Source organism: Falco rusticolus, chromosome 13, assembly GCF_015220075.1.
Source record: "Falco rusticolus isolate bFalRus1 chromosome 13, bFalRus1.pri, whole genome shotgun sequence".
In the NCBI taxonomy this organism is placed as follows: Eukaryota; Metazoa; Chordata; class Aves; order Falconiformes; family Falconidae; genus Falco; species Falco rusticolus.
In genome coordinates, this window is record NC_051199.1 from 7,677,020 (window position 1) to 7,704,909 (window position 27,890).

Genomic DNA, 27,890 nt, shown 5'->3' on the forward strand with positions numbered 1-27,890 from the left:
AGCTTTCAGCGGGTATCTCAGATATTATTTGTAAAAATGATCTTTGTACAGCAGAACTACCCATAACTCTGCCTCAGGTAAGTTTGGCCCAGCAGCTTGGGATAGATTTCTACAGCCACACTGATCAGCCTCTGCTGTCAAGTATCAAAGTGATATTTGAAAATAAAACAGTTTCACACATCTATATGGTCTTTACAATAGAAAATAGCCACTTTAATGTATTATATTAGTAAAGGCTCATACACCGTCATCACCACCATCATCAAAATAGCTGCCCAGGACTCTGGATGGCAATGCAAATCCATGGCTACAAACCTTAAAAAACAATTCCAGAGAAAATAATACTCTCTCCCTTAAACAAAAGAATCTGGCAAATAAGATACTTGCAAGTAAGATGCCTGAAAATAGGTAATCATATTGCAAATTATCATTCCAATAATTTTAGCAAAAAAATACCCGCTTCATCTATGTACATGGGGAAACAAACCCAACCATATGGAATATATTATTTTTTTAAAGACTAATTTGATGATACAATAAGGTTGTGTCATCTCTCTTACTTCAGCATTCTCTGCCTTCTCTGTGAAAAAGAATTTCTCTTCAGACTAATTCATGCAGGTTCAATAAAAAAAGCTTCCAACCTGGTCCATTGTGTTCCTCAGAAAAATGTTCCACAGGATTGCCAGATTCTTTCTTAGAGAACAACAGAACCAACCATTAATTTTAAAAAGTTCATGTCATCGACTGTGGATACGTACACAGCCTGACTGGGTTCACTCTGTTTCTTCTTACAGCAGCTGGATGCACAGTTACCAAACTTTACATTTTGCATTTTCACTGTATTTTTCCCAAGAAAGAATTCTTCCTTCTTACTACTTCCACTATTAATTCTAGTTCTTGCTACTAATTTGACATATTTATTATTCAGAAAAACTCGTAAACTACAGGCCCTTAATTCATCAATTAAATAGGTAAAGCAACAATGCAAGCTCCTAAGCTCCCCATTTGCCTTCACTTTCCCTGAGATGTTAACCAAACTGGTTCGCTCACAGCAGCCATCTGATCTTTTTGCTCTCTTGAAACTACCAACAAAAAGGAAATTAATGCCAACTGTGGAGGTGATTTCGTATTGACACTTTTCCAATAGAATCCAGACTTAGACCACCAATGTGTTTCACAGGGGACATCCACCCATCATCAGATGGTTGTAATTTTCCAACAGCAACTGTCCTGGGATGCAGGATTCAAAATAGTAACAAAAGCTAAGAAATATTCTTTATTTCATTATCAATTTTTACACCACTGATTCCTCAAGCTGGTGTATTTCTAAGTATACCAATATAAAACAACCTACTTAAAACTGTTACCTCAGTAAAAATATAAACCATAAATAAAATACAATCAATTATTGATATATATATCATAGATAAATTGATATTATTTTATAAATTATGTTGACCTGCTATACTACCATCTACAGTATAGTTAGTTAGTATTTCCTTTCATCCCACCAGCCAAAAGGCTAATCCTCACAGCAGCTGTTACTACTCCAGTACAGAATGAATGTGAATTTAACCTCTCCTGGATACAGCCCAATAAATTCTGTTGTTTTTCTAAGCACTTCTGTGAATTAAAATGGATGTTGGCTTGCCATCCAAACTCATGAACAGGTCTGAAGTGGCTTTTAGGCAAGTCGCCAAATAACTTCCCAATTCCCTTATAGGGTATAGCTCTCACTCCAGAGATCTTCCAAGCAAGAATTGAAAAACAACATCTTCTCCATTTCCTAAAAAATATTTTTCATTTTTTTAGCATTATTTAAATAAATTATGCACAAAATTACATGAAAATAATATTAAGGGTTCATTTCCACTCTTCAGTTCTCAGTGACTTCAACTTAATTGTACCAATACAAATATGAGAAGAGTATGCCCTCATGCAGCTTTTATGACAATGCAAAGGCCACGATATTGAAAAGCTTGAATATAAAATTCAATCCAGCACAGGGATTGGATATTGAATAAGGCTGAGGAAAATGGGAATACTCCCCAATACAATGAAGATCTATTATTAGAAACAAATATAATTTTCAGCTGATGCTTAACTTTGTTCTAATGAAAACCAATCTATGCTATAGTCTTCCTTTTCTCCAGATCTCCATTTTCAAAACTAACATAATTTAGACTTTGATTTGGCAAAGCAATGAACAACCCACTAAGCTTTAAAACAATTGGAAATTTACAGGATTTAAGCTCATTGCTTGTGTTTCCATACCTTCCCTCCTGGAGATGAAATATTTACTGTTTCAACAGGAAGAAATCAGCCAGCTTGCATCAATGTGTGGCTTTGAACATTTTAAAATTCAAAGCATTCAGGGTCCCTGTACAGAGGCTTGCCAGCTGACAATAAGCTTCCTTTCTGCACACCCCTAACCACAGTTTGTAAGACTGAAATTCAAAATAGAAGGTACAGACCAGCTACAGAAAATAAACTTCAAGTAATAATAAACTTCCAACCCCTTGAAATACTTAAGTTGTAAGAAGTCAGGTATTTTAACGAAATGACATACACATTTCAACTGCACGCTCCCTCTTCACAGCTATTAGATCTGCTCTCTCTATCTATTGGATAGAAGATCTAATTTTGGTTTTAGGCTTGAATAGCATTATGTCTTTTCCCTCCTCTACAAAAACCTGAACATGAGAAGACTGAACTCACCACCACCAAAGGCAGTGATTGTTTTTACCAGACTGAGGAGGCCAGGGGTAGTACTTTGAGCCAGGAATACTTGCTGTATCCTTTGGTGTTCCCCCAGATTATGGGCCAGACAGAAAACCTGCCACCCGACAACGAGACTGTCCTTTCAGTCACCACACAAGTGCCAAAGCAGCAGACAGAGACACGTGAGGTTTTGAATTTTTACAGATTACCATTGTATTTCTCCCTCTCAGGCAGCCTGCCCAAGAGCCAGGGCAGGCAGCAGGCTGGAGGGGCATCCCGCCAGGCAGCTGCCAGTACGGTGCACCCGCCTCCACCTCACACCCTTCCTCGTCTACAAGCAGTTGCAGTTTACCAGCGGTAAGCGTGCACGGTGGCCTCAGTACCTCTTTTCCTAATAGCATCTCGCCGCACTAAAAGCCCTGCTCTATCCCCTCTACCCTTGCCACCTCCCTCCCGCCGCCAGCTCTGACTGGAGCACAGGGACGGGTTCCCGCCCTAACCTGGCCCTCACCTCCGCCTCAGCAGCACTTTAATAACGCAAACGCGCTGGGAGCGGTTTTGCGCTTTATTCCCTTGGGGAAAAGGCCCGGGGCACCGCGGTTCTTTCTGACTGAGCCGGCCCCCCCGCCTGCCGACGGGCCGCTGAGGGGGAGACTCCATTTCCCGGCGTGCCTCGGGGCGCGGCCCGGCGCGCGCGGCGGCGGGAGGGGCGGGCGCCAGGGCGTAAGATGGCGGCGCTCGGCGCAGGCGGCTCCGCCGCGGGGCTCGCGCGGCTCCGGCGTGTGGCGCGAACGCTGTGGGGCTGGCGCGCGCGGCGGGGCCTCGGGCAGGAGGCGGGAGCCGCGGGCGGTACGCGAGGGGGGGCGCCCCCACACCCGGCATCGCCGTAGGGACTGGGAGCGCCCGCTGGGCCACCCGTGCCCTTCATGGTGGGCCGAGCGGGGGAGGCGGGATGGGGGGCGATGTGCTGGCGCGGGGGGGGGGGCCGGCAGGGCGGGGGGAGGCCGGGGGGAGGGGGCTGCCGCGGGGCCTTGGCGTGAGTGGGGTCGGGGCTGCCGCGGGGCCTTGGCGTGAGGGCAGGGGGCGGCTCGGCCGCGGGCGGCCCCCCCCGGCCCAGGCAGGGCGGCTGACGGCGGTGTGGTGCCCCCGCAGGAGGGGAAGGCGGCAGGCCCGCCTTTACGGATGAAGCAGTTCAAAGCCTGCTCTGCAAAATGACGGGGCTCAACCTGCAAAAGGTGTTTAGGCCGGTGAAAATGGAGCTTAAACCGCCCAAGTACAAGCTGATGACAGAAGCTCAGCTGAAAGAGGTAGGCTTCTCTGCTTCGCTTTGAGTCAAGTTTTGGTTTTAGCAAACAGCCTGTAACAGGCCGTTTTCCGCTTCCTTTAATGCTGCTGTTGGAAACACTTCGGTTTATTTACTTTGTTTCAGGTAATTTACTAAATTAGTGTAAATTAGTGTTTCTTCATTTTAAAGAGCCAGATTTATTTATCCAGTGTTTCTCTATTTTTATGAAATATGGAAGGAAATTGTTTGCTTTTCTTTTTCTGTAGTGATAGCTTTTCTTTAATATCCCCTTTCCTTATGCTTCCTAATTGTGTTAAATGCCTTCATCTGGTATTTAAATTATAGCCCTGGGAATCCTTTTGACTACTATTTTTTTTTCCTATTGTCTAGCCGTGGTTCAGGATGATGAAGGGGCCCTAAGCCTGTTCTTCTGTAACCACAGTCGCAGCTATAGATACACTTTGCTTGTGGTTTATGCTTTTGGGGGAAACGTATGGTGGAAAAATACCTGAAATAAAACTTGGTGTTTGCAGTAGCATATGTCAACTTTAGTTTTGGAGCTTCCTCCAGCAATTTGCCCAAGTTACAGTAGTGGTATATTGTTTGCATGCAATTCATTTATCTGGAGATTGAATTAGTGTTTCACTTCTCAACTGCAAAAGGAGAAAAAAAGATTTCAAAAAATGTCTGTCCAAATGAAAATATTTGTCCCCAAATTGTATGTTAGCTTTCCAATAGGATGACTTTTTTAAAAATTGTAGAATTAAACTATTTTTTTCCCCAAGGCCACAAGAAAAGCCATTGAGGAAGCTAAAGAAAAACTAGTCATGCCCCCTGTTTTGAATGAACGAGAGCCAATTGATGATGTGTTAGCAGAAGATAAATTCCTTGAAGGAACTGAAACTACAAAATATGTGTTTACAGATTTAACTTACTCTGTTCCACATCGTGTAAGTAACAATGCGTTAATTTATTTTAAGAGTTTTTAATTCTTAATTTTAAAATAATCTTTAGGTTTTAATAAAATGTAGTTATACCAGTTTGTAAAAAGGCAGAGGAGCTGTAGATTCTTTGTACTACTTGTACCAGCCTGACACTTATTTCTAAATGTTTGCTTCTGACTGATAACAATAAATGACATTCCAGTACTCAAAAGCAGGTGTGTGTGTAAGCTGTGAGATAATTGTTTTAAAAGCAGATGCTTGTGATGTGCTAGGAGTGCTGGGTTCATTACTTCTTAGAAGCTTTATGTGGAATTGGATTACTTAGTACTGTGCATAGACCAAAAGATGGAGCTCTTCCACAGCGGTAAAGATCTGGTGGAAAGCTGAGGAAATGATAAATGAATTAATAAAAAACCTGAATAAACGGTTGTCAAATAGAATTGTGGAGTATAGGGATAAAGATTTCTTTGTATAATGAAACATCTAGATTGTCTCAAGTATCAGTAGTAAGAGGCTGGAAAAAATCTTGACAAATATTCATGATTCTAAGAAGTCTTCATGGTTCAAATATGCATATAGTGATGATCCTGTGCAATGAAACGCCCAGTCTTCCACCTGTTACACTGTCTGAGAGCTTTCTCCAGGAACCTGCTATTTATTATTCTGCCTCAATGTATTAAAAACTTCCTCATCCCATCAAGCTTTCCTGTCTGCCACCTCAAATCAACTATGCCTGTGAACAGATCTGAGTATATTGTTTAATTATCTTGTTTTATCTGTTGTATTTTTTCTTTTGCACTTGCCCTTACTTGATTCTAGCACCTACCTCTGAAATAAAAAAGTTCAAGACACTTGCATTCTTCATTTAGTATGTGTTATTAGATGCATAAAGTCAGGCCAGCAGCAATGCTAACTCCTTTCTCTGGGTATTAGTTATTTGTCTAAACTTCACAGAGCTGTAGCTTTCAGTGTAGGCGCATGCAGTTGTGTCATACAGTAAAATTAAGGTGTAAATGTAGCACTTAATTAGCGGGTACGAAGGGAGAAAGGATGAATCTAGCACATACCAGCTTCTAATTGATTGTTGCTACTGTTAGTGTGAGTTCAGGTGTAGAAGGACTTTGCTAAGTAACCATCTCTTATATGGTGGTTCTGGCTATGAAGAGAGAACCCTTTGGGACATAATACTCTTTTTTTACCTTCTTTCCAGGAACGTTTCATTGTAGTTAGAGAACCAAATGGTGTATTACGCAAAGCAACCTGGGATGAACGAGACAGGATGATACAAATATTCTTCCCGAAAGAAGGGCGCAGAGTTATTCCCCCAGTGATATTCAAGGATGAACACCTTCCGGTAAGGTTTTCCTGGTTTTGAAAACCGATCATTTTTACTGAATTGGGCTCTGATAATGCGATTTGGACAGAGTGGGTCTAAATAAGACAGTCTGCTCGCATGTTTTAAGCTGCTTGAAATCTGTTTTGAACAATTGCTTATCATTATGACTTAGTTAAAATACTTACAGTAAAGTTCCAGGTTAGGGCCGGGTCAGTCCTGGGTTGGTGTAAATATTCTGTCATACTAGAAATCAACATTTAATTGTTATGCATTGATGAAAATGTTTGCTTGATCTGAAAACGTGAGCTGGCCTTTCAGAAACAAAAGAAACACCGTATTAATGTTATCACAGCACTTACTGTACTTTTGTTTTGTCTTGTGATTAAGGGGATACTCATGGTTAAGTGGTGCCCGGAACAGAAATGTGGCTGCTGTTTTTATTTTGGTGTTGGAATGGTGTGATATAGAATCTATTCCTGAATTTGAACTGTTGTTTTAGAATGTATTTCGGCAAGACCGTCATGAGGATCTCCTTAACATGTGCATTGCTCAGTTTGAGCCAGATTCACCTGACTATATCAGAGTGAGTTTACTTTTCAGTTTTCTAGCAAAAAAATAGAATTTGTGAAGAACTTTAGGGTTTGTTCTGTAAATGTAAGTATTATATGGGGATCAAAGGTGGCGTTTATATGTGTTTTTTCCCTCCCATATAGATCACCTGTTACCATTGTGATTAGTTTTATAGGCTTTTTTCTTGCCAAGAAGTAAAACAGGATTGTTTTAAGAAATTTCCAACAGTACAGAAATAACTACAGATACATAAAAATAGTGTTTATAAAGGTATTGATGATAATGCCCATAAGTGGCTCCAACCAGAGTTGTGCTACTACAGTCATGCTAACTACTATGTTAGAATTTGAAAGGACCAGGTAGATAACTGATTAAGTGCACCTGAGAGCACTGTATATAAAGTATTATTTTTGACAAAGACCCAGGTACAAAGATACACTTACAGCTGAAATTTAAATTTAGTAACTGTAGTTACTGGTGAACATGGTAGTTTACACTTGCCTTTGAAACATTTACTTCTCTTTAAACTGTGATGATTTCTCTAGTCACTGAGAATGTAACTTCTGTTATGCGATTTTTCAAGTACCTCTTGTTCAAAGCACAATTTCATCTCTTTGCTCTAGCATTTTTCTCTTTAAAGAATAGATTACAACTGAACAGCAGTGAGTGAAATGAAGGTTCAGAGATTATGTCCCTTCCTCCCCAGATTTTCAGTACATACTAGTATTTAGCTTTCTGTTAACATAAAAATGTATATGCGTAAGTACAAAGAATTGGGTTATCCCTCAATTAATCATGTATAAAGTTTTCAGGCAGCATGGTTCAGCCTTTGGCTCACTCCTGCACATCAGGGAGGTCTGGAAATAGGTTAAAAACTCAAGTGAGAGGTAGAAGGGAGAAACTGTTACCAAGCTGTATTTACTAAAACAGAAACCCTTTCTGTTTATAGGTTCATCATCGGACATATGATGATATTGAGAAACATGCCAAATATGATCTGCTCCGTTCAACAAGACACTTCGGAGGAATGGTATGGTATCTAGTAAACAGAAAGAAAACGGATGGCTTACTAATAGATATGATCCACAGAGACTTGTAAGTGGTGTTTGTCACATTAATTCTGCTTGTCTAATCAGAAAACAAGTACCACTGTTTGAAATTAAAAACAGTATTTCTGTAAGATGTATAAAAGTGTCATTTTCATCAAATTTTAGGCTAGCTGTAACTTTTAGCTATATAGATGCTGAATGGAAGCATCAGCTACAGTCTGTGAACTTGTAGGGTATTAAATTAGGCTTCTGCAGAAATGAGCCTCTTGTGGTTGCTGGGTATTTTTGTTTCCCCATGTAATTCTCAATACAATTCCAGCTCTGGGCAGTGCTAATCTTAAAGCCCAATAATTTTATACTACTGAGCTCAGTTCTGCCTTTTAAGATTGACACACTGGGTTTAAGAGCAATTCCTAGTGTAGCTTAGGAGCAGATAGGTATGCCGTCACTTTAAATGGATGGATTTCTGCTGAACACTTACTTTACAGAGCTTCAATTTTTTAATTACTTTTTATATATACATATGTTTATATATTATATATAACATTTATTATTACTTTATTACTGCTGAACATCAGGCTTAAACTGTAGTATGCATAAGTTTACATACCTTTACCTAGTGCACCTTGGTGCTTGTGTGCTTGTCTTTTTTTCTTATGAATGGGTTGCCATTGCAATAGCTGATGGGATGCCTGTTTAGCTGTATATTCTGACTGTACACTCAGTGAAAGCAGATGTTTATGAAAGTGTGGTGTGCAAAGTACACTTTCTCCAAATAGTCCAAGTATTAAAGAGAAAGTAATTGCTATAAATGGGCCTTTATTTGTTTAGGCTGGGTAATGCTACAAGTTTACACTGTGTCATCTGCTTGATTTATTTAGGCTGGATGATGCTACAAGTTTAATTACACTGTATCATATGCTTCATCCTGAATGTCAATCAGCAAAAGAAGCTAAAGTACAGAAACTTCAAGGAGTTGATCTGATCAAGGTATGCTTTTCTACTTTAGAGCTACTTTAACTACAGAAGAGAAAGCTTTTAACCAGCAGAAGCCTATTTAATAGATCAAATTTTTCCTTACCTTAACAAGTATTTACCTAGAATTTGTGTGTGCTGAGTTGTGGGGTTTTTTTTTTCATAAATTTGCTGTACTGGGATTTCAGTTGTAGCTGGCTCATCTACCATTGGGATGATGAAATCTTATTATGCAACTGTGCTCTTAACTGTACATCACTCTCTCTTGCCATGTTTGCAGGTATTTGTGAAAACTGAATCACAGAAAGAAGGCTATGTACAACTGGCCCTCCAGGCTCATGAAGAAGCAATGGCTACTTCTACAGGCTCATGAAATAAAGCTTATTATGAACTAAGGTTCAAGTCTGTTTATAAACATTCTCTCTGTAGGATTCCACAATAAATGCTTAAAACAGCTGACTGTTCTATAAAGTTTTTTACTAAAACAGATCAGGATCAGTACAGTTGCTTGTTATTTTCAGAAGTTCTGTGAGTGAAACTTACAGCACTTACTACAACTTCTAGCTTTTCAGGTTCTAATATACCCTTAGTTGAATTCCTTTACTGTTGAATGTAAGGAGCTACTCACAATTCACTTACTGAAATAAAGGCAGGGTCAGCAGGGTCTTCTCGGCTTCACTGAGGAGAGCATATAACACCACATCTATTGTTTGAGACACATTACTGTTTTAATAGCTCTTTTAGCTAAAGTGGTGTCTGGAAGAGTAGCTCAGCTACTGCTTAACAGATCCAAGCCCAACAGCATTAGTCTCAGCATATGGGCTTGGTATGTAGTTGTGTATTTCCCAGTGTCCTAAGCTACTATGCTCTTCTTTCAAATTCTTGCAATATACACTACTGAATTAAGAACAGTAGAATTGCTAGTAAATGGAGAACAGAACAATACAATGGTTTAAGAGGGTTTATTGAACTGCTTGATAAATGAAAACATTTTTTAGTATGTACTGGAACAGGCCTACATCTTTAATTTCAACCTCGTGGAAGGTGATTTTTTTTTTTGTACAGTTGCTGGGTTAACCCCTCTTTCTAAATGTACATGGTCCACAAAGTATAAAAATCAAAATAACTTGAAACAACTAGTCCATAGAACTTCATTCCGGTTTGGAGTAATTGATGTGGTCATCTAAAAAGTACATTCACTCATCTAAGATCTCTTCATCCAGATTGATATCTGTGGTATCAATATCCTCCAGATCCAAGTTGTCTAAGTCATCTTCCAAGTCCAGCAGTGTCTAGAAAAAGACATGATTACATCAAGGGGACATGATATGGTTATGACATGATTCCATGTGATATATTTGTATATTCTGCATAACACCAAGCGGAGGTAGTCAGGTGGGTCATAAATATTAAAATAAGCTGTAGAGCAAAGCTACCTTCTTGGTAAGAAAGCACCCTGGAGCTGCAACTTTTTACCATGGCCTGAGCAGCTGTGTTTGGATTTCACCTTTCCTTCCTTGTAAATCCACAAGGCTGCAGGAACTGGTCTATATTACTGTGTAGTGTGGAAGGGATCCATACACTACTGGTCCTAAGCTGTCTGGGTCCATTAGTACAGAAGGTGATACTTTCCAGCAATCACATTATTAGCTGAAGTCTAATTCAAAATCTAGTGCTTGTATTTCCCTTCATAAGAATGTATTAAAGTACCTTTTGATCTCTTATTGGAAGAAGATCAGAGTTCTGCAAAACTGTTTTCATCACTTCTTGTTTAGGAGATGGAACTGGTTCTTCAGTCTTTTTCTAATCAAAAAGAAAACTCCTTAAGTTCTTAAGAAATTAAGTATTTCCAACAAAAGTAAGCAACAGCAGCAGACTTCTAATCCCCCTCTCCCCGTGGTTCCGTTTCAATGTTGCCCTCAGTAATTCTTGAGCCACACCTTCACAGGCAGTAAGCACTCTAGTCCTTCCTCCACTGGAGACTACAGTTTCCCTGCCTGCTTTCTTTGAAGCAGTTGATGATGCAACTGATACTTCCTGAAGGTTGTTTTCATTGTATTTGTTCAATTGAGATACTGAAGTGTTGTTAGAAAGTATGTGATTTTTAAAGTCCCCAGCAGGAAAGAAGTTACTTGAGATTGCTGAAACTGCTGTGACAAAGTCAGTAAATGCTGTTGCTGGGCTTTGTGTTCCATACCCTATAATGGTTTAACATCCTTCCCTTATCTTAATATAAAACTTGTGCAACAGTTAATTCATCAGTTGGTACCAAAGCAATGGTACCATTCAATTAACCATATTTAAATTAATTATACAATTATCTCCTGCAAAACTTGCCCTATTCAGCCTCAGCTGTAAGACAGCTATTGTTTTAAGGGCTTCCATGCAATCATTAGCTGAATGCAAATCTATGCTTCTAACATTTATGGTCTTGTTTTCAACTTCTAATACAAGCGAGTTCAAACTTGGTTAGGTAACTTTTGCAATGCCATTTCTGTATCTTCAACAAATGTGCACACAAGTTTGATTTTGCTTTAATGATACTTGCTTTGATACACACACAGCAGTCACTAAAGCTACTTGAAAGTAAGCTACCAGTGAAGTTTTGCAGTACATCTCCTATGAGGAAACAGTACAGGGACAGAATGGAGAGTTGTCACTGTTTCTTCCAGTGCAGTTCTTTTAGAAGCTTACAGCCTCTAAGAGCTGCACCAACGTGACTGTCTTTAAGGAACTCACATTCTGATTTTCATGTTCAAACATAAAGTGTATTTGACATAAGCAATAATCTGAAGTTGTCATCTTCTGTTTAAGCCCCAAAAAGCATTTTAAGTGTTTGTTTCATTCTCTATGCGCATACCTTATACCAAGTCATGTGTTTTCTGCATAATACTTGGACAACTGAGGTGGTCAAAAAAAAAATAATTCAGTTTCAGCTACTTCAGATACTGATTGGAACATCAGCAAGTAACTGAGCAGGATTCCTAGTCCGTTACTTATGAAATACTTATTCCATAACCATGCACACTAGCAAAGAATAGAAAGCATTTTTAATTGTAATATGCAAGAGTTTCCAGGTTCTAACTACTGAGCTTTTAGAAAACTAGCAGCAGTTGAGGCAGTGTTTATTTGTCTGTGCAACTGAAACTGGTTTCTGCAGGATGAATTAAATGGTAAGACTCTATGGCTACTCACAGTAACAAAAGATGACCCAAACTAACCAATAACCACGCCAAAGAAGCAACTTCACAGTCAGTAAGTCATTATTAGTTACAGAAGTAGATTAAGAAGAGTCCGAGGCAAAAGAACATGGAACTCCGCACTGCAGTGCTTACAGTCGAGCCAATAAAAGCAATGATCTGTCCATTGTTGCAGTATTCTCCAGGGCAGATGTTGCCATACAGTGGCAGGAGTTGCCTCTTCCTTAGAATTTATCATTTAGTAGTAACACTCACCTGAGATGCCATTACTCCAGAAGGCTCAAATCCTTTTGCTTCTTCAAGTAAGTTTCTTTCTTCATTTGGCTAACAGTAAAAAGACCAAAACATGTTCACGGAATGTTTAAGTGGTTGCACTGATCTGCTTAAAGCTGATTTTACACAGCAACATAGTTTTTTTTTTTTTTTCTAGAGACAGTAAGAACTCCCACTTCTGACTTACAGTGACAAGGGGGTATTCCCTGGCTGGCCGCAAGTCAGCAAGACTTTGTTTAACATACTCTTCAGCAACAAAAGCCTCCTTTAATCCAGGGAAAAGATTCTCATATTCTGTTGGATCAGCAAGGGACTCTGCAGCTTTTTGATTGACTTTAGAGAGACTCTCCCGCCACAGTTTAACAACCCTGGAGATGCAAACCATATTTGTTACGTACAGCTAAATTTTGACAACACTATTCATGCTCTGCAAATGCTTTGAGGTTACCTTGAAACTTGGCTTGGCAAGTACGTCCGTGCAAGAAAAGCAGCTTCTGGGAGACGCCCAGTTTTAATCAGGAGCTCCAAACACGAATCAAGCCTAAAAGATTTTAAAGTGTGATTTTAACCAGTAAATTTAAAAATAAAGACAAAATTTCATATCAGATCACCTGTTTATTCCATTAAAGTGCTTTCATTTCAGGTTTTAAAAGTAGCAGCCACTGTAAAATAGAATCAGCTTTTCTGAAAAGGTACCTGCCACAATCTTTCTCCCCGTAGTTCTGTTAGCTGTAGTTAACCATTTAAAGAACCTGAGGTTCTCTGCACTTGGGAAAGCAGAAAAGAACACAACTGAATCTCTCTCTTGCTACTTACTTTCCCTGCAGGAAGTAGCTCATAAATGCAACGTTGTTCTTGCCATCTTTTTCTGCTCCTTCAGCTAACTTATTCACCATGCTGGCATTTCCAGAGGCTGTGGCCAGAAGCAGTAGTCCTCCGTAGTCTTGGGCATGGTGGAGACACTCTTGGGCTAAGCCGAATTGGCACTTACTGATGGCAAGCTCGGCAAGTTGCTTCCATTTCTGTTCTGACTGATCATATGAAAAGGGGAGAGGGAGAGAGGAAAAAAACACCCACAAAAAATAACCCTCACATTTCTAACAACACTTAAAGATATTCAGAGCATTCAATATGAAAACATGTTTACTTGTGAACATACTGTACCGTATCATTACACTTGTCTTCCCTTTGAGGTACTATTACTGCTACTTCACAGCATGACAGTGTTATACGCAGATCATTACACAGCTATGCCATTACATAAAATAGATAGTTTTCCATTAAACATGGAGGGAGGAGGTAGAAATAACTTTGGAAATTTAAACAGTAATCATCTTTTAAGATCCCAAATTAACCTTCAAAATATAAGAAAGGCATCTGTGTAACCAAGTTAACATTCCTCATCACTAGCTTCATTATTTTACAACAGGAACTGCGACATCAATTGTCTGCATAATAGCTACGGGACACATCACTACCCGTCAGTCTTCCTAGTGCACCAGTCTAAGTCTGCCAAAGCTGGAACAAAGGCTTACAGGCTTCAAGTCCTATCATTCCTCCTCTCACTGTTAAATACTGGAGATTAAGGCTTGGTTCTTGGGTCAAGTTTTGTATTCTCCAGGAGTTCCCGTAGCTTTCTGAGGGGACAACATTCTTCTGTCCCCATCCCACACCTTAGATTTCTTTGATTTACGGGCAGAAGAGCCTCATCGAGGAAGCTGGAGGCATTTATACGGTGTTCAGGGAGCTGTCCCCACATACCATTGTCTTTTCTTACAGGGCCTCTTAAGATTCATGCTAATACTAAGAATCACCAGAAGTTGTGTGTTTACCTCTGCTTCCACTGCAAGCTGATATGCTATTTTTAATTCTCCAAGTTGAAGGGCAAGTTCAAAACGATGCTCTGGATCTGTAGATACTGCAAGAGCTTGTTGCTTGAAGCCCTAAAATAAAAATCTGAAAGTAAGGCTGTGATCCGTCAGGTCAACCAGCATCCTAGATGTTCTAACAAAACCCCCCTGGAACAGGAAGTCACAGTATTCTCAAATAAATACAGATGATTAACAAGAGTTTATGCTTACAGATGATGATTGTGTTTTGCTTAGCAACTCAATTAGAGAAGTGAATAAACTAATTAAGTTTTTGATACTAATACTACTACCAATAAGCAGTTTTCTTGCCTGTTTTTCAAGAAAATGTGCAACTCTGGTTCTCTGCTCTTTCGGAATTGTGGGAAGAACTTTATCAGCCATACCAAAATCTCTTCTCATCACAGCAGTTTGATATTCAAGCACTGAGACCAGCAAAGAGTAGCTAACAATGTTTAGCTCTTTATCACCCAAATAAAGTCGGTTGTCCTTAGGGATATACCCCAAAAGATACATTGTTCTGAAACAAAACAAAGAATATTCATGTTGAATATATTAATTGCCAAAGAGTCTACACAAAACTACCCAAACAGTAGTTCTTATGGTAGCAACAATACTCAGGTAGAAAATTCTACTTTTACTATGTACACTTTCACATAACACTGTTTATTCCCTCCAAGATTGTATTACTGCCTCAGAATACATTAGCATGATATTTAAGAAAAAGCAGTGATGCACAGCAAGCAGGTGATGAGGTTCACCTTGTCCTAACATCACTGAAAAAACCTTTAACATGTGCTTATAACCTGATGCAGCAACTTACCTGTCTAAATGGGCAATAGTGACAATTTCTCCTCCAACATAATAGTTGAGTCTGTTCACAGAACTGGTGTAAATAAAGCAGTCTCCTACCCACAAGCCTGTTTTCACAATCTCCTGAATCTCACCAAGAACCTGCAAATTAAGTTTAAGTAGATATATCAAGGTACTTTTAGATAGCAGTAAGACTATTAAATTTAATTTGAAAATGCAATATTCCATACGTAAGTAAATTTTTGCAACTTGCCCAACTATAAGTTTAGATACAGACTGAAATACATAAATAATGCTTTTAGTATTAGAAAAATCCTGTAACACAGGAAATCTCTGCCTTAATTCTTAACTAAACCAATCATAAATCTAGGAAACAAGCACCAATCTAAGCATTAAGCAAAATAATCAAAGACAACTTTCCTTCTGAAATTTTTCTTTCTGACATTTCACAGCATGAGGGTTTTTTTTCACTTCTCAAACTTCAATAATTTCAAAATTTGACTTACAGAAGAAATGAAGCTATGTAAACATACTACAAACAAGTGTGTTTTAAAGATAACCTCTATAACTCTAAGAATAGTAAATACGTCTGAAGAGAAATGCAGGCATCAAGGTCTGTCATGCTGGTATTCAACAGGGATACTCTCCCCAGGGAACCTAAATAGAATGATTAAGCGCTCCTCAGGCAGACATATACTGTGTGGTACTCAATGTTCTGGAAACTAAAATTTAATAGGACTATGTAAAGGATTAGGTTTGCTATACTCTGGGAAGACTTGCTTACATGACCACTAACCCTAATCCGTTTTTAAAATAGAAGGTACCTCAAAAGCATCTTCAATTCCATCTTCAGTGACACCTTCATGTGTTTCTTGGGCTGCTGCAACTTTTTCTGATAAGTATTTCAGAATGAAGAATGACTCTTCTGTAGCAATGCAGACAAGCTCACCCGAGTCAGACCAGAAAATCTGCATCATCAGAATTAATAACAACAGTTTTAGAGACACCAGGTTAAGAAATGAGGACATATACATTAAGGTTAAAACATACTAAATATAAAAAAAGCTTTAGGACTTGAGAAGCCAACACATACAGGGATTTCCCCCCCCCCCCCTTCTGCTACATGGCAGATAAAATAATAACTTAAGTTTATGATTGACAGGTTTGCTTCATTTAAGAAAATCAGCAGCCTTGCAAAAAAAAAAAAAAACCCCAAAAACAAACCAGTACACACAGACAGGTAAACACCTTCAGTCTCACTTACATGTTTGGGCTGAATTTCAATTCTGCGAATCAGTTCTGTGTTTTCCCAATCATAGAATGCCAAGCCATTAACAGATCTGACCCCCAACAGGAAGCCACCATAGATACCTGCAAGAAAATAAAGGTGGAAATAAAATTTCTTCAACATTGTACAAAATATGTGCCAACACATCTATTTTGTAAGTAAATACTCACCTTCTGCTCCAAAATCAGGTTTGAAAGACTTCTTCTCTTTGAAATTTTTGAAGATCTTTACAACACTGTTGCTTTCCCTGATTGCATATCTAAATGGAGATTGCATTGTAAAAGAAAAAAATAAAATTACTCAGCTTCCAAAGTATCAGATTATTAAAATTGTAAGCTACTACAAAACATCTGCATATGATTTGTCTTTGAAAATTAGCAGTGCTATAAATGGAAAATTTTGAAGCAGGACAGTTATTCAAAGTTCATTATCCACACAGTATATGTGGATATCTTCAGGCCAGTTTACTATTTGTACAGCTTGAAAATCATCATCAGCAAATTTAAGTTAACATAAAGAAAAAAAAAAAAATCTGCAAAACTTACTCTGAAGAATCATGTGCCCATACAAACTCCTGTGCAGAACCAAAGCTCTTGTTTCTCAAAGCCATAGCTGTGTAGATGATATATTCACCATCACCACACACTACTACAAACCTAGAGCATAAGAAAGATGCATCTGTCAGATACCTGTGTTCAGTTCAATAGGCATGATCAAGGATACAAGTTATCTGAACAGTTAAACGGCCCCTAGACCAATATAGCGACTGCAAATCCAACAGAATTTAGAAGCTTCATATATATTCCAAAAATGTCACAGAACTCAATTTTTCTCTGTGTCATGTTGTTAGCTACTTCCTATTCCTTCTGGTCTCCACTGAGCAGCTCTTATACCTTGTCTGCCTTTAACTTTTCTCTTAATTTAGCTTATTTGTTAACAAAACCCAACTCAAGAGAAGCGATCAAAGAATGCTGTTTGCTGCTATTACCTTATACATTTTGTTTGTGTACTTTTTTGCCTACTTACAGTGTCCAACTTCTCTTTAAGCTGTGAGCTCTTACAGGTGCAGCCCATCTATTACTCTACTACAGTGCCTCGCTCTGATATACCTGTTCTCTACCAGCACACACGCTACTAGTTTTTTTTTATCAAAAACTTTTCAAATATTAAAAAAAAAAAAAAGAAATCAGAAATGCTTAAGTATCTTATTCTAAAATCTATTACCGTCCATTAGGGTTGTGCTGAATTGTCTGAGGATAGATTTCACAGCTCCCCATATCCTTTACAGCCAGCGGCAATCTTTCTCCATCTTTGATTTCAGCATCTCCCATAGCTTTCAAGTTAGCCTGTTGGACTTCTGAATGTTTAGCCCAAATAATTTTTCCATTTGCATCCATGGACATGGCAGGCTCTTCACGACCAAGCTAGAAAGTGTAGCATAGAAATTCAGTAGATGGAGAAAATACATTCTTGATTTTCTTTTCAGTTGAACATACCTAGTAAAATACCCTGGCTCTGTCTGAAAACATCAGTTAAATGCCAAATATTCCAGTATTTTATGTATCACAGAATCAGAAATCAGTTGCTCTGCACATGGGACAGTGATGAATCACCATTTCTCATTTCAAATTATTAATTGTACCTTAACAATAATGCTGCCTTCATCATATCCCAAAGCCACGTTATTGGATCCTCTTAAACTGGCCACACACCACACTCTCTCCATACCGTAGTTGAGGGTACTTTCCAGGCGGTAAGTGCTTGAGTGCCAAATGCGCACGGTTCCTAGAGGAAAAGAAACACATGCCTTTCATCTCTTCTCTCCGTGCAAGGGCAGGAGGTGTGTAGCCACACCACAAGAAGAGTTCTCCCGTAAGGTTTTCCCCTGTCCTTTATATATCAGAAAATACAAAATTACCATCTTCTGAGCCTGTGATAATGATAGGCAACTCAGGATGGAAGCTGACACACGACACATTTTGAGCATGTCCTTCCAGTGTCTGTACACAAGTTTTATTCTGCAAAGAGTCAGAAGTACAGGTACAGATAATAAAAAGGTTGTTAAATTTACACCTTCATCTCTTATAAAATTTCTTCCCATATCCAAAATGGACCTGAAAACATCTTTCTCTAGATTTCTTCCAGTAACATTTATTTCCAAGATGCTGCAACAACAGCATTAGATATACTAGAAACTATAATTGTAGAGTTGATTTCTCCTCCACAGAAGAAAACATTTGTTTCCCTTGACATAGCTGTTTTCCTCTATTTTCAGATGGGTTTCTGCCTAGAAGATACACTCTCTCAGAGTTATATAGCAGAAACAGATTAAAGCAAGATAGAAAGCAGAGTTCACTGCAAAAAGTCAGAACAACTGAATCTAGTTACAGGCGAAGACAGACCTAATACTGTCTTTGTTAAGAACTCTTCCACAACTTTGCGAACGAACAAAGTCTACTCCGCTTGAGACAACCGAGATTAGACTACATAACTGATGTACACAACTAACTGTTTTGCTATGGACAAACTCTGCACAAACGTTTATGAAGAGTTGAACACATACCTGGTAGTCCCAGATCTTAACCAACCGGTCATCTGCACCTGAGATGAGGTATGGCTTGTCTCCTCCACTGTAATAGTCAATGCAGTTCACTCCTTTCTCATGCCCTTCCAAAGTAAAGTTGGGTGAAGAAGAGCCAAGCTGCCACACCTGCCAGAAAAAAAAAAACCCAAACCCAATCAAACCCAGCCACATGCAGTTATCCATCTTTGGCATCCAGGTCAACCTTGCCAAACAGAGTAGGCATTCAGGTTTACTTTACAATTCCAGAGATATACAATATGGAATTCCAGAGACACTGCTGTTCTCTTAGGTAAAGAACTGCTTACCAAACTACTAATCCTCACCTCCCTGCCAAATAAGCAGAAATAACAGAGTTGTACACACTGTGCTCTACAGCTCAAAACTACAGAGCTCTTTTTTTTTTCTTAAGGACAAAAAAACCATGTAAGACACTATATGAAGTAGTATCTGTTTATAAAATTAACTATTAGATCTAGGAAAAGCAGTCAACTATTTGTGCATACATGGGTTGCCCCAGTTGTGTCCTGAATTTTACTTTTTCCAGATACATTAAATGAACAACAAATCTCATGCTAAATGAGGACTCAAAATGAATCAAATCAAGTTACAGACGGACTGCTACTTTCCCATGATTACCACATCAAATCAACATTCATATGCACCTAATCTCAACATCTGAGGACATAGGAAATCAAAACTGACTTTTTACAGCCAATATGCTTATAATTTATAGGGAATGCGAGGAAGTCTCACTGCTGAAATAACTGTAAATCAATAGTCCCAGATATTTAGTAGTAGATCACAGCAAATAAGACTCATCAGGGTCTACCATGAGAAGGTTGAAGATACCTTTAGATAGAAAGCCAAGGACAGGAAAATAATGGGAAAAATCCTTTTACTTTTTTAAATGCACAGTTAAAAGATTTACACACTATATACATACAGTTTCAATTCTCCCAAACTACTCATTGATAGTGTAACCATTACTCCTCCTCAATATTTCTGAATGGAATCCAAATGGAAATGCAGCACTTAGACAACCACACTTCAATGATTAGAGGTGACAGGTAATCTTGTAAATTTACTGATTTACTTAGTAGGTGCATAGTAACTCGACTAACATTCAGGTCTTCATTCAATAAGAATTCTATTATTGCACCTACTTTTAAAAGTTCTGACCCATTGTCCATTGAGTATTACTGGGTTTTGTACTCTGGTAATTACTTCGTAACTGACAAAAACCACCCCAAAATACAGTTTCTTTACCTTGATTGTCCTGTCCAGAGAGGCACTGGCAAACTGATTATTGTCTTTTGGGTTTATAACAATCTGCATGACATAATGGGTGTGTCCTTCAAACACCTGAGAACAAGACCACTTTTTATCCCAGTCCCAGAGTTTAATGAGCATGTCATCTAAAAAAAACAACAACCAAGAAACAAAAAAAGCCAGCTTCCATTAGTTGAGTATATTCTGATACCTACCTTCTGACACTAAATAATCCTTAACAACTTCACATTAAAGGCTCACTCATCCATCCCCCTTTGAAGGGGGGCACTGCTAATACTCAAGATATTTTTCATCTGTAAGATCACCAGTCCTTCCCTGCAGAAGGACCACAAGGAGTACAAGTTTCGCAAAAAGATTGTCCAGTAAAATGACAAAGCGATAAAACTAAGGAAGAAATAAATCAGTCTTAAAAATGGAGATTAAGATTTAAGGTATCGAATTATTAATCTTAAAATACCGGGCAGATATTAAGGAATTGGACCCACGTTTTCTTCTGCAGCACCTACTCTGATGAGCACTATGGAATAGGAACAAGACACCCAAGCTGGCTTCCTAATACCTTTACTTTGAGTGTAAGTGTACTAGCTTCAACTGCAAAACACAGAAGACATGGTGCTTCTGACTCACAAGGCTCTCTGCATTCTTGCAGAGCTCTGATTGCATTAGTGAGGTTTCCAGGAATGAAAGGTACTGAGTGGCACATTGTAGGTGTCCTTGGGCAAGATCTTTGGGATACTGTGATCTTCCAACCCTGAGTAATGTAGATTGCCTCAAATAACAGAGAACTCAGAAGTATTTTTGGAAAAACATGAAAGTTATCTGCTGTTTCAAGTCAGATTGCCAGCTGAAAACACTCCATTATGCATTTTTCTTTTAAAACACAAACAGAATTTCAGTGTGTCAAACTCAAAAACCAGCCGATTCACACATATTTGAATCTTTCCTCTGGCAGATATTAAACAACAACGTACTTTGCTCTTCTCTGACAAGAACGTAAGATACTATATTTTAATTTTAAGTACAGTTGCTATTCAATTACAAAACATGAATGCATGCAGCAAAGAAATAACCTCAAGGACTCCTGTTTCAGCAGAAAAAGGAAAAGAACATGCAATCCCTCACTAGATAGAAAATTGAAGCCTAAAAATAGCTGGTTAATAAATATAAAAATATACCAAAGAACTCTTACCACTGCTTGTCAGTATGAAAGGCTGTGTGGGATGCACAGCAATACAACGAATGTAATCTGAATGTGCTTCAAACATGTGAACTCTTTCCAAGGTATTATAATTAAAAACTCTAATTTGCATGTCATCCTATGAAAGGGAAGAAAAGGCAAAATTAAAATTGGACTTTGTATAATACACCTTATATTCAGTGCAGGGTAGCTAGAAAAAACATTTGATCATTTAAGAGCCTCTAACAACAAAGTGTTGTTAGGAGAAAATGTATTTTCTGTACATTGCTACTGATACAGATTCTGCTTTGATTCAGAAGTCTATAAATTACCCAACCCTATTCCAAGGCATTTATGAAATGGAAAAAGCTTCAACTAAAATTTCATTTTAAAAATAGTTTTTTGATTTAAAATTAAGTGAAAAAATGCTTTTAAAATTATTAATGCTTTATATGAAATGAAAAGCAAGGCTCTCCAACATAAAATTTACAATGACGTTAATGCTGTGGGGCCAAAAGGAAAGGAGCTGTAGCTCCAAGTCAAATGGATAGGTGATTTCAACTATTTTTTAGAATTGAGATTATTTTTTTGGGGGGGTGTGTGTGATACAGTTATTTCAGATAAAGTATTAATAAAAGCATTATTCCAAACCCTTAAAAAAAAAGTTATTTGAAGAACTATCTGACAAGGAATAAAACATGAGGTAAAGCTTTCAGAAGTGACAACTTACAAGGCCATCAGAGTAAATTAAACAGTGATAAACTCTGCACTGCTTGTTTTATCCAAAGCATTTACTTTTCTACTCTTGCCTTTTCCTCTTTCAAACACGTGCCTGTAAGTAGCAACACCTACAGAAAACACTTGTTTAGAATGGTGGAAAAAGACAAGTTTATGTTCTTTTGAGACCAGTCTATCAGCATGATGAACATGAAACACAAATAAGCAATGACTAACATTACATTTTCATAGTCACTTAGACTTGGCCCTGTTGCAGAAAACAGTTGGCTTGCCCTTTCCTTGCTGTTTCTGGCCCTTTCCTTACCATTTCTGGCCACTGCATTGCAGCCTCTCATGGGAAAGCTAGGACAGAAACAGCTGCATACTGAATCAGATCAAGAAACTAATCCAGGTGAAATTAAGCACATAAAAATAAAAACTGAGACCAATTTCCACCAGTTCCCATACAGCTGTCTGAACTCTTGTGCTGCCAAAGAGGCAGTGTTGTACTTCTTGGGAAACACAGCTAACTTATGCACACTTGGAAGTAACTGGGTCACAGCAGCATAAGACAATGAAGTGATAATAAATGTTTTATTCCATGTATAGGGCAGCAGACTAGAAAAAAAATTTGAGACAAAAAATTTTAGGCATTACCTCAATTTCAACAAAACCTATTCATTCCATCAAGAAAAGCATGTTATTAAGATTAGAATAAAACTATTTCTCTCAAAGTAGACTCACTAAATAAAAGCAGAGTATTTTTCTAGAGACAAGTAAAACTCCAAAAAACTTCTTTGATATAACCAAGAACACAAGTAGAAAGTAACTTGTAAGTCATCTTGCCTAGGATAGTCAAAAGTTTCATCTTAAAGTAGCACTACGAATATATAGTCGAAATTGGGTGCTGAGTGTTCTCCAGTTGACAGTAAAAGTTGAATCTAGATCTACCTTGCACTACATGCAGGACTAGTCACCACATTAGGTAGCTTTCCTTTGAAAGAAAGTTTAAATTTTAATTTTATTTAAAGGAGAAAATTTCTGGGAAACTGTAGAGAAGTATTCCTTTCTCTTCTACAAATTCATATAAAATCATATTATTATGCGATGCACAAAGGAATGGCATGAAAATGAATTAAAGTACTACTGCATATGGAAATCACAAGACAACAATAGCTTACAGCTCCTGTAACAACCCAGTTCTTTCTTGCCACGAATTTAGCAGCTCTCACTGGCAGGTCACACACTTCAAAAGTCTTCACCAGAGTCTAAAGACAAAAATAGTAAGTTTATAGCAGCGGTGAAAATACAAGTTTTGAAATCAGGTCTTTGTCTTTCCTTAAAAGTGTCCAGTATGTTGCCTTTGGCAATTCCCCAAGAATCCTACAACACTACGTGTCCACTTCTTAAAAAGATTACACCTGTCCAAGGAGGGAGATACTTGCTTGTTCTGCTGTTTTAATATCACCTTTATTTTCTCCCTTCATTCTTAACCCAGCCCCACCTCCAAGTATTTTTTGGATCTGCTGCCCAGTTTCAATCATACTTGACAGACAAGTAGAGGTCTAAAAGATCCTACAACCTTCACAAATACAGAAGGTTGGTGCAAGACAGAGGCATCTAATCCTTCAGAAGGAAAGGCATTAGTCTGCAAGGAATCCACAAAGGAGACAGTTCTTGAAAAATAAACCTCTAGGAAATGAAACATCATTAAAGTCACAGCTAAAGATATTCCTTGTCTATTACTATAGTGACTTTTTAACGAGACAGAGTACAATTAGTGGCAGCGATTTAAGATTCTTCTTGTACATCAAGTACTGAAAATACAATTTATACATCTACACAATATCAGTTATGAAGATTTCATAATAAAGGAAAACCAAAAGCATCACCTGTGTTTCATGGTTCCAAACACAGACACTACCATTGTAAAGGCTAGCCAACATCCATGGTTCTGTGGGATGCAAGTCTACACTCTTCACTCGGTCAGACCGAGCTGTTAGTTTCCGTTTTATATCAAGTCGGAGAGGCTAGATTGGGAAAGAATTGAGAATAACAAGTTATTCAACATGAAACTGGCACAGAAATATGATGGAAGTTAAAACCTTAAAACAAAAGGAGTCAATCCTGCTTTTCAGGCAAACAGAAGACTACTACTATTATCTATCCATCTGCTTATCTGTTTTTTTGGGGTTTCTGGAAACATTGCAATGCCACCAATGGCAATGGGTCTATTTAATTTACTTCTGTGAAAGTCAGCATTTTTTCATACTGTAAAAAGTATCTCCAGCACAGTAAAAAAATAAAACCAAAACATGCTGCACATATTCCTGGTGTCCCTAACTACTGAAGCAAAGCAACAAGAATTTGCTTCTGATACAACCATAGAAAATGAATTTTCCCGCTACTTCACCTCAAAAGAAACAAGTGTAAAAGCCAGTTATAATGGAACAAGCAACATTTGACAGTTACAAATTTATTTCCATTCACAATTCTAATAATAAGTTTTAGACGAGAACACTACATTGTAAAAACTGGGAAGAGGGAAAATTTTCAGTCTTTCTCTTATGAAGAAGGCTTTGAACTTCCGCTTTCATCACAGGCAATGTAAAGCCAGAGTATTTAAAAGGCATGAAGTACAGCAGAGTTATTTTTTAAAGTAACAGAGCCATTATAGATCTGTTTAGATACTCAGAGACCACTGAGCTCACTTAATGCTGCTGACGTTTTAATTGTCGAGAACTTAATGAATATTATCCTATCAAAGAATGCTGCATGTGTTTTGTAGCAGAACAATATTAACTGCTGCAGTTACATATGTTGGACACTGCCAGAAGAAAGAGATACCTAGCTATTGTGTAGTACCTGTAATTTATAGACGTGACATCTGACAGTAGAATGAACTTGCGATTTATTTCTCCTGCCATAAATACCGGAAAAGTTGGCAGGACAATTCCATGGGCTTCTCTGCTTATGCTTGGAACTGCTCTTACCTACTGGTACGAAGGCCCAGACTACAGCTGATCGAAAAGGTTAACTGTGACCCCGACTGAAAATGCTGTGACAACCGCTGGGTCTGTTTGATGAGCACCATAGCGGTAACACCGCCCAAGGGATCTGCTCCGTTACTTCAGGCACAGTGATGCCAGGGGATTTACAACTGCTTTCTTCTTACTAAGTTACTTAACTGAAAGCACAAAACAGCACTACGACGTGCTCAGGTAGCAGGGGGCCGGGGCAGGCCGGGGCACACAGCGGCCCCGGAGCCTGCCCAGCCACCGCCGGCCGGCCCCGCCCGGCGCCGCGCCCCGGGCCAGGCCCAGCGCTGTCTCGCTGCCGGGGGCTGCTCGGGCCCCCACCCCGCCGGGCCGATCGCTCCCCCGCTCCCCACGCCTGCGCCGTCCCTCCGATGGCGCGGGGGGAGCCACCGCGGGGGCAGCTCCGCAAGGCTGGGCTGGGCTGCCGGAGGGAGCCCGCACGAAAACACCTCAGGACGGCGCTTCCCGGCCCCTCGCACTGCCGCCTTGCACGGCCTTGCCGGTCACCGACGGCCGCGGCGCCCACCAGGGCAACCCCCAATCCCCCTTACAACGGGCCGCCGCCCGCTGCGGGCCAGGCCGGGCTCCCGGGGCAAGACCTCCGCTCCGCCGCACTCCCCGGGCAGCCGGGCTCCGCTCGTGGAGGTGCCCCCGGACTCACCATGGCCCCGCGTCGCCCCGCGGCAGCACCGACGGCTGAGGTATCGCTGCGCCCGGACGGCCTCCGACCCTCCGACGTGGAACTTCCGGGCCCGCCGCTCTCGCGAGAGCCACACCGGAGCTCCCGGGTCTCGCGGGAGCAGGGGGCGCCGCGGCGTGCCGGGATATGTAGTCGGCTGCGCCTGGGCGGTGCGGCGCGGGGCAGGCTCCGAGTTGTAGTTGCCGCGCGCCTCAGGGAGGGGGAGTGGCCGCTGGGGCGCGCGGGGCGGGCGGGAGCTGAGCTGAGGTGAGCTGAGGTGAGCTGAGGTGAGCTGAGGTGAGCTGAGGTGAGGCGCTTCCCGCCCTCAGCCACAGCGCCTTGCGCGACCTTCGGCCTCTCAGTTAGATGGTGATGCTGATAATGCGGATAATGCAGATAATGATGCTGGTGATGATGGTGGAGGTGGAGAGCTACCGGGCTTTGCCCAGTTGTGAGTGACCCAGAGAAGGGTCGGATCCTCCCATCCCCTTTGCCTGCTCAGTGTGTGTAATGGTGGCATTGGCCAGGTGACAGCCCTGAGGCACACCTCTGGAAGGAGCCCAGCTTGCCTCTCTGGCTCAATAAGAAAGACAGGAGCCTGGTCAGCCCTGCAGACCTTGTGGATGTGAAAGGCTATGTGACACATTTCTCTTCATCCTTTTGTCAACTAAAGCTACAGATACTGCAACCCCAAACAGCACCCAGTAGAAAAGTTACAGGGAATGTGAGACTTTGGGAAGCACCAAAGAACAAGGAACCACTGTTGAGAAAATTTCTCCTAGCACTGCGGCCAGATTGAAGTCCCATCTTTAATTAAAAATTGCAACCCCCACATTTCATTGTGTAAAGGAAAGGAATAACATAGAAAATATTTGTATTCATAGGGATTTATTTAAAGAAAATACTCCTTTTGATACAAGTGTTCACCTGGGGATTAGGAGCCCCATGTGCTCTATCCTACAACACAGTAAGAAGGATTACATCCTCCTGTAGTGTTTACAGTTTGAAGGACATAAACAAACAAAAGGGTGACTCTTGTTATTTTCACTCCAAGACAGCAAGGACAGAACAGATAGATACTTAAAATTCCAAAAAAGACAAGCCTGATGAAAATAAGGGAGAAGAGAAATGCCTGAAGCAAGAAAAGGGGCACAATGTTGTCAGCCACTATCGGTGAGTTTTGACTTTCAGCTTTCTTTAAGGCTTTTTTTTTCACATTGAATTCATTATATTAATGATGGTAGAATAACAAAATATTTTGAGTACAGATTTTCAGGATGTAGAAATTGGATAAGCTTAAAAGTAATTGAGTAAAATTTATGACTTTTGAGTCTAATTCATGGTTTTTAGACAGCTAAGGCGGAACACTGAAAGTGAAACAGAGTAGAACACTGAAAGAAGAGATGTAGGGGGAGGATATCCATATTAGAGAGTGTAGGTAGTGGGGATGAACAGCACACATACGTTTTTGCTTAAAACACTCAATGAGGGCCTGTTCAGACATACATGAGGGTATTACAAGGCAATCAAAGACAGCAAGGAAGGTAAGTGAAGGATGAAGGAATAGAGCTTTTTAGTCAAGAAATTACTTTGCTATTAGCCTCTCTCAGGAAAATGTAATAATAGAAAAACTAAAGTGTAGGAAAGAGGCACAGGGTGTAAGCCAAGGCTGACCTTAGAGTAGGAGAAAAGCAATGAAATAAAGCAATGACATTAAGAAATATCCCTCACAGTTGTTAGATGCAAGGATACCAGTTCTGAGTTGAGAAAACAATGATCCACAAATTACTGGAAATTAAATGGGCATACAGAGGAAATATTATTATGTATTTGTTTTTCCTTTCATATTCTTTGCTATACATTCTGTACTAGCCACTGTTTCACTGGGGGTTATATACGAAGTAGGTAGAACCATGGGGAATCTCTGAGAAGAATTTCAATACAGACATTAAATAAGACCAAAATCTCTACTTTGGTTTCTTTTATGTGACCCAACAGCTATTCTTATGCCTATTTACTGAAATATACTTTTCAAGTAAAAAACCCAACACAAAGTTTTCTTCCAGAGTAGTGGAACAGAGGA

The 27,890-nt window shown here is 39.7% G+C and overlaps 2 protein-coding genes across 3 annotated transcripts; one reads left to right on the top strand and one right to left on the bottom strand.

Moving 5' to 3' along the window:
• The first annotated feature begins 3,445 nt into the window (after window positions 1-3,445).
• Window positions 3,446-9,332, top strand: MRPS22 (mitochondrial ribosomal protein S22). 2 transcript variants are annotated; one of them, XM_037406694.1, is made up of 8 exons: window positions 3,446-3,570; window positions 3,874-4,028; window positions 4,792-4,956; window positions 6,161-6,304; window positions 6,786-6,869; window positions 7,806-7,951; window positions 8,787-8,895; window positions 9,161-9,332. In XM_037406694.1, exons 1-8 carry the CDS (start codon window positions 3,450-3,452, stop codon window positions 9,251-9,253), a joined length of 1,017 nt encoding a protein of 338 aa, XP_037262591.1. In that variant the 5' UTR covers window positions 3,446-3,449; the 3' UTR covers window positions 9,254-9,332. The 2 variants fall into 2 exon arrangements, with proteins under 2 accessions (XP_037262591.1, XP_037262592.1); XM_037406695.1 differs by lacking the exon at window positions 3,446-3,570 and adding an exon at window positions 3,632-3,650.
• A 491-nt stretch (window positions 9,333-9,823) lies between these two features.
• On the bottom strand, window positions 9,824-25,905 carry COPB2 (COPI coat complex subunit beta 2). The gene is made up of 22 exons (XM_037406693.1): window positions 25,790-25,905; window positions 23,983-24,120; window positions 23,272-23,358; window positions 21,386-21,512; window positions 20,173-20,321; window positions 18,886-19,032; window positions 18,241-18,340; window positions 17,965-18,107; window positions 17,547-17,746; window positions 16,868-16,978; window positions 16,493-16,581; window positions 16,299-16,405; window positions 15,859-16,002; window positions 15,045-15,175; window positions 14,534-14,741; window positions 14,186-14,296; window positions 13,170-13,384; window positions 12,802-12,894; window positions 12,541-12,721; window positions 12,336-12,404; window positions 10,591-10,683; window positions 9,824-10,172 (listed from the first exon to the last, which is right to left on the bottom strand). Exons 1-22 carry the CDS (start codon window positions 25,790-25,792, stop codon window positions 10,077-10,079), a joined length of 2,742 nt encoding a protein of 913 aa, XP_037262590.1. The 5' UTR covers window positions 25,793-25,905; the 3' UTR covers window positions 9,824-10,076.
• Window positions 25,906-27,890: the final 1,985 nt, after the last annotated feature.